This window comes from Anastrepha ludens, chromosome 4 (assembly GCF_028408465.1).
Source record: "Anastrepha ludens isolate Willacy chromosome 4, idAnaLude1.1, whole genome shotgun sequence".
NCBI classification, from domain to species: domain Eukaryota; kingdom Metazoa; phylum Arthropoda; class Insecta; order Diptera; family Tephritidae; genus Anastrepha; species Anastrepha ludens.
In genome coordinates, this window is record NC_071500.1 from 19,688,437 (window position 1) to 19,705,119 (window position 16,683).

Here is a 16,683-nt window from a genome sequence, read left to right on the forward strand (position 1 = left end):
GTCAACAGTGACGTGAGTGCCCATACGCGAGTGCGCCGATTGTTTGTTTGAAGACAGGAGGTACTTCGTTTTGTCCTCGTTCACCACCAGACCCATTCGCTTTGCCTCTTTATCCAGTTTGGAGAAGGCAGAACTAACAGCGCGGTTGTTAAGACCGATGATGTCAATACCATTTTACATTTACATATATTGCAATCACATAAAGCGAGAGCATGTTTTATTTTATAATCAATAATAAGTTTAAGTATTTTATACTTTTGCAACGTAGCTAGGCATAGCTTTGAATTCTTGCATCTTTTATAAAATTGTAAATAAATTTCCATTACGCCTCCTTACAAATAGCTTGTTGCTGTCAAGTTTCATTTAAATTATCCAAACTACCTTTTACGTACACATGTATGTATGTATGTAAGTACACATGTATGTATGTATGTACGTATATATTCACAACGAAATTTCATAAGTACACTTTGCATGCACTTTATCCTTTGCTTTCGGTTTACTATTTGAACATTTAAATTTAGTTAATATTTATACCTTTAAAAACCAACCCACTCACTTTTACCCATCCTTAAGCACTTAGGTGGAATATAAGCAAAAAAACAAACAATTACATAACCGTTTTTCTTCAAAGTATACTTGATTTCAGTTTGTGTTGAGTTTGCAAGTACCAAGTACTGGTTCACATTTCCACAGTACTCCTTTGAGTATCATGAAATTAACCTCTTCTCGCCCTTTTATGATGCACGAAATTAATGTTGCAAATTTTCATCTATTTCGCAACCACTCCAACAACCTCGCTTAGGCGCAAGTCGTGTTGGCTTACCGAGCAATCCGAGTAGTCGCAAAGGCTCCATACTTGATGTCACTCAACAACAACAGCAGCTGCAACAACACTTGCCGGTGGGCATTGGCAATGCAGCGACCAGTCCACCATCGGATGAGGAGAACAAACAGTTTACGACGCGTTGGAAGGGTTCGGGTAGCAATTTGCGTCCACAAAGCGCCAAACAGGCCTTATCAATGCTAAAGCAAGCCTCGTCCGCCACAAATGTAGCAATGCAAGGACAGAGCGGCAGCGCCAGTGGCAGCCTACTGAGCGTCGGTGCTGACAGCTCCAAGCAGTTGCGCAAGGGCAGCATGATTAATCTGAAGACGATTGCTGGCAGCAGCAGCGGTGCAGACAATACACTCGGCCCGACGACGGTGCTGCAGCGCAAAGGTAGTGTCTATGCGCATGCAACAACGGAGCGTGACACGGGCAGCAGTGGTTCGCCACAGCGCAAGAACAGCATTTATCCAGGCAGCTGGAAAGCAGGCGCTCCCGAAGCTGAGTCCCCACTAATGCGCAAGGGCAGCATGTTCAATGTGAGCACCAGCGACAGTCCGTCTATGTTGCGCAAGCAGAGCATGGCACCGCATAACGCAAGTGCCAAGAGCCTGAGTCACGGTAGTCATTCGGGCAGCATCAGCAGTTTAACGTCCACGACTGTAACCACAGTTGCCACTACGGGCATCGATACGGACTATGGACTCAAAATGGGCCCAGGACAGATACATCCAAAGGGCTATCGCTTGACAATGGTGCGGCATGGTGAGCTAAAGATGGGATTTACGAAAATCAAAGGCGTGGTAGAAGTGGAGGTAAGTACGCTGATGGAGGTGGGAGTGGCACACAAGAAGCCTGGTATGGCAGCACAGTGTGCATGTTTGTGCTTGTGTTGCATGTTGCACAGTCGCTGTGGTGTTCCTAAATGGCAGTTAAAATTTAAAATTATACGCTCATATGCAGTCCGTTCAGCTCGCCGAGGGCGCGTTTGTGCCGCAACATTGATGAGTTCATGGAAAATTTATGAAAGTTGGCGGGCGGTTGCATGCCCAATTAACTTTTTGCGTAGAGTTGAGTTTCATGCATACGGGCCGTATACAACACCAGCTAACTGGCCGCAAGCACAAATGCGCGTGCATAAATAACAACTCAACATGCCCATTAGTAGCCATTCTGCCACATTTTATAATCCTTTCATTCTTCACCGCCATTTGCACTGTTCTGCAATTGCCTTTGTTTGTTTTTGTTTTCGTAATTGCAGGTGATATGTGCACGCAATATAGTGCCCGTGGACTGTGAAACGCCGCCGGACACATACGTAAAATGCTATGTCAAGGATGGCGATCGACTGCGGCATAAGAAGAAAACGCGCGTGGTGAGGCACTCAGCAGAGCCATTCTACAAACAGACGCTCAAGTATCAGGTGAGTGCGGAAGCGGAAACGGAAATGGAAGTAGTGTAATCAAATATCTGTATATCTGTACTTGAATGTATGCAACATAGCACAAAAACTAGCACTAAGTCCAGCAAAGTGTGCATTCCCCTACTAATGGTCATATAGCAAAGTAGGTCAGGTGACTGGGCTGCCTCGTCAAAACGACAACTCTCGTTGTTGGCAGTATGGAGAGGGAAAGGGGTTGATAGTTTTTGGTTCGTTAGTAATAAGTACGCACACATAAACACTGGCACGCTAGCCTGCACCTGCTCATTTGTGAGCTCTGCCTTTTCATTTCCGCAATTTGCGAAAAATTTATTGCTGATGATTGCCCGTTGCAAGCTGCGAGCAGCGTGTGTTTAATCACAAAACAAGGTGGCGCAAAATTAATCGGGATATTTATTAGGTGCGCCACTAAGTTCCCTAAGTTTGTCAATAGATGCCGCTAGCAGTGTGTGCTGGTCGAATCTAACATAACCTAAACGTCATAAACCAAGCTTAGACACTAGGCTGGATTCCGGGACATGAAGAACATGAGAGAAATGAAATGGCTGATGAGCCATCAAGCCAAACTATTCTTAAGTCCCAACGAAGGAATATCTGACAAGCTTCTCTCACTAAGAAGAGTATTTTAACAGGATATCTTACAGGTCACTGCAGCCTGAGGTATCATCTAAATAATATTGGTCTATCTGAGACCAATGTCTGCCGCTTTTGCGAAATGGACATATGTAGAAAGCTCAGAACATGTGCTTTGTGAATGTCCTGCGTTGGACAGACAAAGACTTCATCAACTTGGTGGTATCGTAGTATCTCCATGCAATCTTTGGAACAACAAACCGAAAATTGTGCTAAAATTTTTAAAAAACCTAAAACTCTAGGGTTACAAAAATAGGCCTTTCACAATAGATCAGCTCTGGTCGCAGTGCGCAATGGCCTTCTAATAATAATAATAGACATATGGTAAACAAATTGCTTCGACACATTAGTGATTTTGTTTTGGTATCAAATACTTTTGGTTTTGTGAAAATGTCTGATTTTGTGCCGAATAATCGTCATTTGCGGGAAGTGTTTGTTGGTTTTCCTCTTTCATTCGAAAAAAAGGGCGGCTAAAGCGCATCGAGAGCTACAAAAAGTTTATGGAGATGTTGCTTTAAGTGAAATAACGTGCCGAGATTGCTTCCGTCGCTTCAAAGACGGTGACTTTAATGGCGACGAAAGTCCGCCCGTCCACGTGAAAGATGGCCAAAAACCTTCGAAGGCGCTGAATTGGAGGCATTGCTCAATGAGGATCTGTGTCAAACGCAAGAAGAGTTTGCTTCAGTATTAGGAGTTACCCGTCAATCCATTTCCAAGCGATTGCATGCTTTGGAATGATTCAAAAACATGGGACTTGGGTTCCTTATGAGTTAAAACCAAACCAAGGGATTTTGAACGTCGTTTTTTCGCCTGCTAACAACTGCTGCAGCGGCAAGAAAGGAAGAACCTTCTTCATCGCATCGTTGATGGGTGATGAAAAATGTATTCATTACAGCAATCCAAGAAAAGAAAGTCATGGGGACTGCTCGGTCATGCTTCTAGAACGTCGCCTCGGCCGGATATTCACGCTGCGAGGGTTATGCTATGTATTTGGTGGAACCTAGTTGGTGTTATTTATTATGAACTGTTAAAACCAAGCGAAACCATCCCTGGCGATTGATGTCGACTTCAATTGATGCGATTAAGCCGAGCACTGCGCGAGAAGCCGCAATACGCGGAGAGGCATGAAAAAGTGATTCTACAGCATGGCAACGCTCGGCCTAACCCGTTAAAACCTACCTTGAAACACTGAAATGGGAAATCCTACCCCACCCGCCAAATTCTCCAGATATTGCGCCGTCCGATTGTCACCTGCTCCGATCGATGGCACATGGACTAGCTGGGCAGCAGTTCCATTCACATGAAGACATCAAAAAATGGCTTGATCCTTGGATAGCCTCAAAAGTTGAACAGTTTTACCGCGACGGTATACGAGATCTACCAGAAAGATGGAAAAAGTAGTAGTCAGCGATGAGCAATACTTTCAATGATTCACTTGTAGCAATTTTTTCAGAATAAAGTTGTTTTTTCATAAAAAAACAGCGAGAATTTAGTTGCGCACCTAATAGTTTCTACAGTTCCAAATACAAGGTGGCTCCAAATTAATCACTCTATAGGGATATTTATAATTTTTGCAAATGGTGTCTTCCGGTAATCAAATCAATGGCGCGTTAAGATCAAATAAAGGATTCCATCCCTGAAAATCATTCTTTTGGTTTTTTATTTGGTAAAAAAGTTACTCAAAAACAAAATTGGATGATTAATTTTGCGCCAGTGTGTACTTACGTCTTGGTTTACCTAATATAGAAAATCTATTGCCTATCGGTCTATTTCATATATTTGAGTATCTGATCACCTCCTATTTTCCGATCCAAGAAAATGCAATAGAACTCCTTTTGAGATTAAACCGCTAAAGCAGCCCATTGCCACCGCAGCAGATTCTTCCAAGCAGCCTACGAGTACTTAACCTTAGCCAATTGTTTTCAAGCTTTTTTTCATATATACTTATATACAATATATATATATATATGTACATACGCTTTGACTCCTTTTGGGTGTTTGCCCGCCGAGGGGCGACCACTGTTAGAAAAAACATTTCTTCATTTTCACGGAGATTCGAAACAGTCAATAATTTAATCAAATTTTCAAGTACCATTATCTCTAGAACTGGAGTCAAACTGGGAAAAAGGTGGACACTACAGAATTTAGAAGGTGCAAATTAAATAAGTCAACTATCAAAAGCGTTTTTCGATTTTTTTCCAAAGTTCAAAACCCAAGCACAGTGGCATTAAATATATAATAAATTCCACACTATGTCTAAGGCTTTACGTCTTCAAAATTACGAGTACAACAGCAATGCTGAGTTTGATTTCATGTGGGCATTTTTTTATGTATAAGTACACCTACATAGATTTTTAGTACATACACACTGCAAATAGTCCCACGCCAGTGCTAACTCAGATTAGAGTCGTTTGAAACTTTCCCGTAAACGCAACCAAACAAAAATGAGGGGGAAGTACGAGAAGCGTTTCGAGGCGGTATTTTTATGCACGCATTCGAAAGGGCCGAAATTATCTTACGCTGCGACTGCAAAAGTGATTAAACAATCAAAAAAGTTTGTTGTGATGTGAAATCCGAGCGCGCCCTGAAACGAGTGACGACAAAAAAGCAGGATAAAGTGATCGTCCAACTTTTTTAACAGGACCCTTCTTTGTGACTACTCCAAGCACGATCAGTTCATGCTAAAAAGGGAATAAATTTGAGTATTAACACCATCGAACGTCGACTGAAGGAGGCAAACATCAAAACCACAGCTCTCAGAAAAACACTTTGAGAAACAACAAAACAAGAAAATGGCGTCACAGTATTGGACTGGCCTTCCCAATCCCCAGACGCCAACCCCATTGAAAATGTGTGGGGAATTATGAAAACGCATCTTATCAGAAGGCCAGCCCATGATTTAAAGCACCTCGTGCGTCAAGTTCGCAAAATCTAGTCCTGTTTTTCGATGAGCTACGCAGAAAAGCTGGTTGAACGATGAAGACTACACGGCTTATTGAGTAAGTGCAACTCGCAGTTTTGTACATACTTTCATGAAAAAAAAATGTTAAAGGTATATCTTATATACTTCATGAATAATAACGGTTCCTTTTTTCTGACTTAGACTGTAAGTACAGGTGAAATTGGAAAACGTGCCATGTACATAAATAACAATAGTCAGTCAGCAAAATGTGTTTTCATTAAAATAAGTGCATACCATTTTACAGGTCTCAATATATTGAACTTACACATACATATACATGTACATATATATATTATATATATGTTGCTTTGGAAACTTGTGTAAGTTTTCTGCATTTAACGCGATGACTTTTAATCGCTTACACTAATTTAACTTCCCAACAACACGTGATCTCGCAAGTACTGTAGTCAAATTTACTAGTTGTAAATTACCTCACAACTATTTCACATGAGACTAATCAGGCCCACTAGTCAAAACCTCCCTATTCAAAACCTCATCCTCTTCCATACCTCACGTTTAGTTTGTTAAGGCCTGCCCTCACATCTTCGAGACATCCTTTTCTTGGGCGTTCTTTTCTTTGGTCTCCAACCGGGAACAATAAAAGCGCTTTTCGTTTTGGTCGTTCTTTGGGCATTCTCGAAATGTCCTCGGGAGCTTAATAAACCGTATAAGGATTTCATTATTGAAAAATACTTCCCAGAATTTTTCTATCAAAATTCAATAGCAACTTTCAGCATCAAAAGTTCATATTGGTAGGAGCGCACCGGACGGATTAAGGCTTTATAAATCTTTAATTTTCGCAGTTAATACTCTGCCTTTAATTGCTACTGATGCGCCTTTATTCGCTGATGTTTTTATGCCCAGGAAGGTAAATTCTTGTACAATCTCAAATGTGTATTATGCGATATGCAGGTTAAAACGAAGTACCTCCTGCCATCAAACAAATAGCTGGCGCACTCGCGTATCGGCACTCACGTCACTGTTGACAGTTATGATTTTGAGGTTGTAAAGGACTTCGTATACTTAAGAACCAGCATTAGCACCGATAACAAAGTCAGCCTTGAAATCCAACGTAGAATCTCTCTTGCTAACAAGTGCTACTTTGGACTAAGGAGGCAATTGAGTAGTAAAGTCCTCTCTCGACGAACAAAACTAACACTCTATAAGACACCTATCATGCCCGTCCTAACGTATGGCGCAGAAGCGTGGACGATGACAACATCCGATGAAGTTACGCTTGGAGTGTTTGAGAGAAAGATTCTGCGTAAGATTTTTGGACCTTTGCACGTTGGCAACGGCGAATGTCGCAGGTGATGGATGGACGATGAGCTGTACGAGTTGTACAACGACATAGACGCAGCGAATAAAGATCCAGCGGCTACGTTGGCTGGGTCATGTCGTCTGAATGGAAACAAACGCTCTGGCTCTGAAAGTATTCGATCCGGCACCAGCTGGTGTTGGCAGAGGAAGAGGAAGGCCTCCTATGCGTTGGAAAGATCAGGTGGAAAAGGACTTGGCTTCACTTGGTGTGTCCAGTTGGCGCCGGGCAGCACGAGAAAGAAACGACTGGCGCGCTTTATTAAACTCGGCCAAAATCACGTAAGCGGTTATCGCGCCAGTTAAGAAGAAGAAGGTTAACATTATGCCGTGATCCGGCTCGAACCATGGAAAGGGGGATCAATTTGAGGTATCAAATTTTAAATTGAAATAGAACCACGAAAATTGAAGTTGATTGGGTGATCTTTATTATTATTGTATACAACCATTCATGGCATTTATTTTTGAAAGATAATCCCTTTCAAATGTTGGCCGCAACTGCGTCGTAACTCGTCCATCCGTAAACACCAATTTTGAATGACTTGTGACTCACTGGAGGACTTCGGTCGGTATATCTTGAATATATTTAGTAATGTGGTTGTGTGCCAGCCCATCGCAGCTGATATCAAAGAAAGGAAATGGCGTTGGATTGGGCACACCTTACGCAAAGAAGACAATGACATCGCAAAGATGGCCCTAGAATGGAATCCACAAGGCTCCAGAAGAAGAGGACTACCACGAACAACTTGGATGCGATCAACACACGCGGAATACCAATTAAGATGTTCCTGGCATGAAATTCGAAAAATTGCAAAAGATCGCTCATGTTGGTCTGAGTTTGTTTCCGCCCTATGCTCTGATTAAGAGCGGTATTTCTTCATATAACTATATAAATAATTTCATGTACAAACTATTTATTGTTAATTTGGCAAGAGAAATCAAGGAATAAAAAAAAAAACCATCCTGAGCACTTGTCTCGAGCGTCTGTGATTTGTTGTCAGTTTGTAGTCAGCCCACCTCCCGAGGGCTGATTTTTTCTCTGCGTTTTGAGCTGCAACTCCGCGCATTGCAGATGCAGCATTATCCTCTTTACGAAACTTTTAACTGCATTCCAACAATCATTCGATGCAGTCTGGGGTCAGCTGTTCACCCAAGAATAACTCAAGCGTTCGGCATTTTCGTTAAAACGATCGCAGAAGAAGAACACTTGCTCCAGCTTGGACAGAATGGAGTGTCCTGCATGTGAAAACGATGGAGGTGATCCAAGAAACATCCGTGACCACTCAATATTTGCGTCAAATAGTGGTCTGCGTCTCCGTGTCTTCTGATCACCCGTAGACTATTTTTGGGGGCAAGTCTATAGATCAAACACTCCTTAACAGACGAGTCCCATCTGCTCTGCCATTTTTCTAATGCAGCTTTCTCTTCAGTTGTCGTCTTCACTCCTTGTCTGTCATAAATTTGTCTATATCTATTGGGAGCTTTACAGCGATGACGTAAACGCGTCATCTGATACGCTCATATATGCGCACAAGACTCTTAGTGCATTTCGTCGGCGCACCTGAGCTACGGGTCTAACATTCGAAGATTTAGCTTTTACACATATAGGAGCAGCATATAAAATGACTGAATCCAGCTTTGCCAGGAGGTTCCGTCTGGCGTCTTGCGGTCCGCCTATGTTAGGAAATATTCTTGTAAGAGCACCGTGGACTGTTAGTGTTTTGGAACCCACTGTTGCTAAATGTTACTTAAAGCAAAGCCGTGCATCAATCATTACGCCTAGATACTTTATTGCCTCTTGCGACAGTATTTCGTGGCCACTTCTCCGAAGTTCCATGAACTCTTTTGTTTCTTCGCGCAGTTACCAGGGGCGCTTCTGTTTTTTGTACTGCCAACTTCAGCCCCGCTACAGAGAGCCATACTTGAACTGTAGCTGCTGCATCATTACACTTGTCCTGCAGGTGGTCTAGCTTCATGTACGTGACCACGAGAGCGATGTCATCGGCATAGCCTACTAGTGTTGCTATATCCGGTAATTTTAAGCTAAGTACTCCGTCGTACATGGCATTTCACAGTATGGGTCCAAGGACTGGTCCCTGAGGGATTTTGTAATAGGACTATGAATAAGTTCGTGCGGTTTTTTTCGAAATTTGAAACTTTATTGACGTAAAATGGTTACAAATTTAATATTCAAAATATTGTCCATCGCTTACTACTACTTTTTCCCATCTTTCTGGCAATTCACGGATTCCCTTTGTGAAAAATTCGGTCGGTTTTGCCGCAATCCACGAATCGATCCATTTTTTGACTTCATCGTAATTACGGAAGTGCTGGTCAGCCAGGCCATGTTGCATCGATCGGAAGAGATAGTAATCGGATGGCGCAAGGTCTGGACTATACGGCGGGTGGGGTAGGACATCCCATTTGAGCGTTTCTAAGTATGTTTTGACCACTTGTGCAACATGTGGCCGAGCATTGTCATGTTGCAAAATAACTTTGTCGTGTCTATCGGCGTATTGCGGCCGTTTTTCTCGCAGTGCTCGGCTCAAACGCATCAATTGTCGTCGGTAGACATCCCCCGTAATCGTTTCATTCGGTTTCAGTAGCTCATAATACACAACACCCAGCTGGTCCCACCAGATACACAGCATAACCTTCAGGCCATGAATATTCTGCGCCGACGTCGATGTTGAAGCATGGCCAGGGTATCCATACGTTGCCCGACGTTTTGGATTGTCGTAATGGACCCACTTTTCATCGCCAGTCACAATTCGATGCAAAAAACCCTTTCTTTTGTGCCGTTGAAGCAGTTGTTCGCATGCCATAAAACGGCGTTCAACGTCTCTTGGCTTCAATTCATACGGCACCCAATGGCCTACCTTTCGGATCATTCCCATGGCTTTTAAACGTTTGGAAATGGTTGATTGATCAACTCCCAAAGTTTTTGCAACCTCTTCTTGCGTTTGAGCCGGATCTTGATCGAGCAATTCCTCCAATTCGGTATCCATGAACTTTGGCGGCGCACCCTCGCGTTCTTCGTCTTCCAAGCCAAAATCACCACTTTTAAAGCGTGCAAACCACTTCTGGCACGTTCGCTCAGATAGAGCATGCTCACCATAAACTTCCACCAAGATACGATGGCTTTCGGCTGTTTTTTTCTTCATATTAAAATAATGAAGAAGAATTCCCCGCAAAAACACATTATTTGGCACGAAATTCGACATTTTCAAGTGTGGTAAAAATATTGTTGTTTACGCTTCAAATAAAAAACTTATACTGACGTTTGTGCCTTACGACAGTAGCTCTCCAATGAATGTTTGGAAATGTGGATCGATGGAATAATAATCAAGTTACGCCATCTGTTGTAAAACCGTAACGAACTTATTCATAGTCCTATATTTGTACAAAACTTATCTTTTTCGGACTAGTTCGGCTTCAGTTTTAAACTAGTATTTTTTCTGACTAGTTTGGTATTTCACTGCAGGGCAGCTAGATATGAACGATTTCGTGTGTGTTTGTGATTTCTCATCAATACCTATATGGAAGTGTGGGCGCAAAGCTCTCTGCTAGATTAAAGCTTACCAATGGCTTTTAAATGGTGAAGGTAGGTACGTACTTCGTTCAGAATGACATACCTATGACTAAAAATAGGTGCAGCTCAGGACTTCAGTGGAATAAGAGTATTGTTTTTTATTGGTTACGCTTTAAGTACTGCGATGTTATTTAGCACAAGGCAATGTTGTGTTCGATTATTTACACAGAAAAATAAGCGGTTTTATGTGCGAGCTCACAATTTCATAGAAAGGTTCACGGAGAAAATCGAACTAGTAATAAAACAAAGGCACGAAATTATCGGTAAATCAATAGATGGTTTCTGCAAATTCATTGCCAGTTCCAAAGACTACCTTTGTTATTTCATAATTTATTGTAAATTTATTTTCTTCAGTAGGTTCTCTCATCATATCTGTTCTATTTACTCACATGATTTAAGTCGCTTAATCCTTAGAGATAATCAGAGACACAATTTGATATTATTTTCGTATAGAAACTCAACTCATTTTATGAAGCTAATAATAAATTACATTAAATAATGTTTTTTACTTGAAATTATCAAAAAATGCAAATGAAGTTATGACCATCTTTGACACAGCCCACCCCATTACATAGGGGAAGATTACTTTTTATGAGGACGTCTTTAATGACTGAAATACACTATGGAATTTTCCATTGCCGGCTGAGTGGCAACTCTTTTTGGAAAAAACCTTCAGTACACGTATTAGAAATAAAGACACCAACAACATAGTCCCCTTTAAGAAAGATACACTTCTAACCACGCTCCGGCCATTTTTTCACCCCTCCAAAAAATAGAATCTCCATAAAATAGAATTTGCCTAACTCTTCAAAAGACGCCTCTGTCTAGGTGATGACTTCCTCGTTTGAACTAAATTTTTTCCGGCGAGCCATTCCCTAATATCAAGGAAACAAGAAAAAGTCGTCTGGCGAGAGCCTGATCGGGTGAATAAGGGAGATGCGGCAGGAATTTTAACGGCGACAACTCCGAGGAAATGTGCTGGTGCGTTATCGTGGTGAAACATTATATTCTTTTTCGCGGAAAGCGGGACAATAATTCACTGTAGTATTGGCGAGTGATCGTTCTTCCTTTTTCTAAAAACTCCATGAGGATGACGCCTTTCCGGCCGATGGGAGTGTCTTCCCCTTCTTTGGAGCAGATTCACCAGGAGAAATCCATTATTTGGGTTGTTCTTAGATCCTGGTGTGTAATGATGAGTCCAGGTTTCATCAGCGGTTACAACTCGACGCTAAAATTCCTTTGGATCTCGCTTAAATTGCTCCAAACACTGCCTCGAAGTTAACAGTGAGCAATCGCGGCATCCATCGGGCCGACAATATTTCCATCGCCAACTTATCAAGTAAAATATTAATTGCCGTTCCGGTCGACACACCTACGGCCTCTGTTACTTCTCGCACCTTCGATCGTCAATCAGCGAGAATGATGTAGTGGACTCTTTGAATGATTTCCTTGGTAATCACGTCTGCCGGGAGTCCTGATCGCTCCTCATCGAAAACAAATGTTCGCACATGTTTAAGTTCATTGAACCAATATCTAACTGTGGTCATAGATGGCGAAGCGTCCCCATAGACAGCATCCAACTTTGCTTTTATCTCGTCGCATTTTTTCTCATCCAAAAACAAAAAGCGAATCACCGAATGATACTGCCTTTTTTCCATATTAGCGAAAATCACAAAACACGTCTTACTCGAATAGCTGCCAAATCCAAACTTACCTATCAATCAATCTGAAATTTGTTTTGCCGTCGTTTGATTGATGACAGCATACAATGCTAAGACCAATTTCCTTCAGGAACGCCCTAAGTCATCAAACCTGGGTACTTATTGAACCGCCTTCGTATAGTTTCGCGAATAACGTCTTTAGAGTTTTCGACTGCGCCATATCGTTGCTGGATATCTCGTAAATTATTCATTCAATCAAAGATTTTAATTAGTTAGTACTACTCGTGAACATTTTTCTTTGCATTCTTACTCCTATTCATACTGATATTGGCACAGCTATTGATGCATCAGTTCTTATCCCTATTTGTGTTACTATTTATTTCTATTCATATTTTCAAATACGTTTCTATTCATATTGAAATTCAGAATCATATTTGTATTCATATTCAAATTTGTGTTCGTATTTGTTTTTCCATTCGTATTAAAATTCATATTCATATTCATATGTATCGACTGAGTGCCCTCAGAGTGTGCTGCGCGTTTCGAACGGTATCAGAGGACACCATTATGGTTATTGCAGGACTACTCCCAATAAATGTAATGGCGGCCGCCGTAGCCGAATGGATTGGTGCGTGATTACCATTCGGAATTCACCGAGAGGTCGTTGGTTCGAATCTCGGTGAAAGCAAAATTAATAAAAACATTTTTCTAATAGCGGTCGCCCCTCGGCAGGCAATGGCAAACCTCCGAGTGTATTTCTGCCATGAAAAAGCTCCTCATAAAAATATCTGCCGTTCGGAGTCGACTTGAAACTGTAGGTCCCTCCATTTGTGGAACAACATCAAGACGCACACCACAAATAGGAGGAGGAGCTCGGCCAAACACCTAACAGAAGTGTACGCGCCAATTATTTATTTTTTTTTTTTTTTAAAGAGTACGCTGAAGTTTACCAAAACAAAGCTACTTCAGAACGACAGGCAATACGCAAGGAAGCAAGAGAGCGTAGCTTGCGTTCATGGCAGGGAAGTTGGAGTTCGTCCCTGAATGGACGCTGGACGTACCGTCTGATTCCCTTAATAGCCAAATGGGTTAACCGTAAGCATCGACAGTTAGACTATTATCTGACCCAAATACTGACGGGACATGGGTGTTTTAAATCCTATCTATATAGGTTTAAGCACGAAGGCGACCCGTAGTGTTCTCATTGTGCACCAGCTGTAGAAGACGCAGAACATGTTTTCTTTGTCTGTCCGCGATTTATGTTCGAAAGGGAGGAATTAAGCACTAGGTTGGGGAAGCCAATTTCGGCTGATAACCTAGTCGATATTATGTTAGAGTCAGAAGAATATTGGTCCGCTGTATGTAATATGGCAAAAATAGTAATCTCCAAACTGCGTCCCGCTGAACAACAGCGCAGATCTTCATGAAGAGGCAATAGGCCGCTCCCCTTCCCGTCAAGTGATAATTGACGGTTGACGTCGCTGAATAACACAGCGCAAATTTTCAAGAATTGGCAATAGGGTGCTCCCCCTCCCGTGAAGTCATGCCTAATGGTTGTCCCGCGGTGGAAGGAAAACGGAGCTGGGGTGGGTTTTTCAGTGGGTGAGTCGAAAGGCCCCACACTTTTCGGCTTTCAATGATTTGTGCCACCTCAACAAAAACAAAAAAAAAAAAAAAATCATATTCATATTCATATTCATATTCATATTCATATTCATATTCATATTCATATTCATATTCATATTCATATTCATATTCATATTCATATTCATATTCATATTCATATTCACATTCATATTCATATTCATATTCATATTCATATTCATATTCATATTCATATTCATATTCATATCCATATTCATATTCATATTCATATTCATATTCATATTCATATTTATATTCATATTCATATTCATATTCATATTCATATTCATATTCATATTCATATTCATATTCATATTCATATTCATATTCATATTCATATTCTTATTCTTATTCATATTTATATCCAAATTCTTTACGCATTCATATTTATTTTCATATTCATATTTCTGTTCATATTTGTATTGACATTCAAATTCTTACTCATATTCATATTTACGTTCATACTCGAATTCGTATTCACATTCATTTGTTTCGATGTTTCAAATCGTGAAATTGTTTAACTTTATTGATGTTTTTTTTTATCTTTCTTCCAGAGTGCCGATGTTTTCGGGCGCAATATCGTCATCATGGTCTGGCAACGTTGTGTCGGCTTTGAACACAATCAAGGTTTGGGCGGCACTGAGGTCAATCTAGACAAGATCAATGCTTCGCAACGCATCGGCGGTTGGTATCCACTATTTCCGATGCACTCATTAGGCGGATCGGATTCGGATAATTCTCCTTGACCGATCACGCACACACCAAATACAATGAACAATAATAAAATCGACACCACTACAAAAACTGAAACAATAAAGAATGGAAAACGAAAAAGAGCAACTACAACAAAAACACCAACAACTATTTTATTCTATAATAAGCAAAATGATAATAATAATAATTACAATAATGATAATAATGTTTTATGTAGCGTAAATGCTCACTGGCAATTTGTTAGAATTCAAGGGCTAATATTGGCAACTATTTAAAAATGAAATATTACTTACAACTACATACAATTAATTATTAAATTAAGTAAATTAAGATTTAGGAGTGGTTGTGGCAGAGTTTCCAAAAGCTGCAAAGATGCAAAGGTCTTTTGGAAATGCAAGAAATTGCAAATGTATTTTTAAAAACCAAAAGCAGGAAAAGTAATGCATATTTTGTTAAAAAGAGTTAATAAGGGATGCTGCTATGTAATTTGTGGCAAGATACACCACTACATACACCATATATACTATATCCCATATAAACATAAGCATACATACATATATACTTTGCGTGGATTGTAAGGAAGAGTCAGTTACGATTTGCACGCACATATTTAGAATGAATGAATACAAAGAGCAAAGTAAGATTTCAGTTTTAAAAGACGGATTGACAATTATTTGGTCGATTTCGCTTTGCTTTTTCTAACACGTAACACTCACTTTTTGAGGAAAAGTCACTCAACTACACAAGTAAAGGCACTATAAGATATACACTCATACATAAATGGTTGTTTTGTTGCAATTGAATGTAAAGCAGGTAGGATTATCAGATAGGATTATTAGAAAAATGTGAAAATAGAAATATAATTAATGGAATATTGCGTACCTTAGCACTGAAGCACTCATCACAGCAGTACAACTATGAAAACAAACAACAAAAAATTAAACACCAGCGTAAGCACCATCATTCCACGCCCACCATCGCTTCCATTACACTTGTATACAAAATTTAAATTTTATATGTATATTTATATATTTTTGCAAATGTGTTCCTACTTACAAATTCAGCGAATGATAGCGCAATAAATAATTGTTAGAGGATATAAAGTGCGTGGGCAAAGTGGTTAGTCTATTTTTAGGCGTTCAACCCAAACTGGCAAATAAGCAAAGTTATTAGGCAATTTTATGTGATTTTAATATGCACCACCACAAATACACTTCATTATTGCTGTTGCAGTTGTTAGCTGGTAATCAGACCAGATGTGGATGGAAAAAGGAGAAATGAGTTGTTGCAATGAAAATAAAACAAAAGAAGGCTATGGTCGTGGGCATAGCTTTGCATAAACTATTTTTAGGCAAATTTGTTGTATTTTAAATAGCAGAAAAATTAAATTGGGTGTACGTTTAAGGTGTAATGTTATATATAAATAGACAAAATAAAAATTAACTGTATAAAATTTAAATCCATAGCGAAATAAAAAATTATATAAATACTTATTTTATTTAAAAACAGAAGCGCTGGCTGCTAGAGCCTTCAGCTTGATACAAATAATATTCATTTATGATAAATTACTACACAAAAAAACAACATCTATTAAGTCAAGTACAATAAGCTAAGGCGGGGAGTAGCAAACTATGACAAATGAAAACGAAATAATTTAACGCTGAGATGCTGGACTCGACTGTACAATCGAGTTTACCTACATAGAAATCATGAATATTAAATTTCACTGGCAAAAACTTTAAAGTAAATCAACAACTGAAAATTCAGCCAAATTATACATTTTTTTTTTTAATTTTTATTGTCATAATATGGAAAATAGCTCTAAAAGCCCGTGTATAGGTTTTGTTTTTGCAAAAAGAAATAATTTCCTAATTTGCCCAAAACTATAAT

The 16,683-nt window shown here is 40.1% G+C and overlaps 1 protein-coding gene across 1 annotated transcript in view; it reads left to right on the forward strand.

Annotated features, from left to right (window-relative positions):
* The window catches only part of LOC128860193 (regulating synaptic membrane exocytosis protein 1), a 265,936-nt gene extending 250,716 nt beyond the window's left edge, over positions 1-15,220 (forward strand). Inside the window, exons 13-15 of the mRNA XM_054097507.1 lie at positions 806-1,644; positions 2,091-2,252; positions 14,634-15,220. Coding sequence (XP_053953482.1) covers positions 806-1,644; positions 2,091-2,252; positions 14,634-14,825 — 1,193 coding nt within the window. The 3' untranslated portion in view covers positions 14,826-15,220. The remainder of the gene's footprint in view (positions 1-805; positions 1,645-2,090; positions 2,253-14,633) is intronic.
* Positions 15,221-16,683: the final 1,463 nt, after the last annotated feature.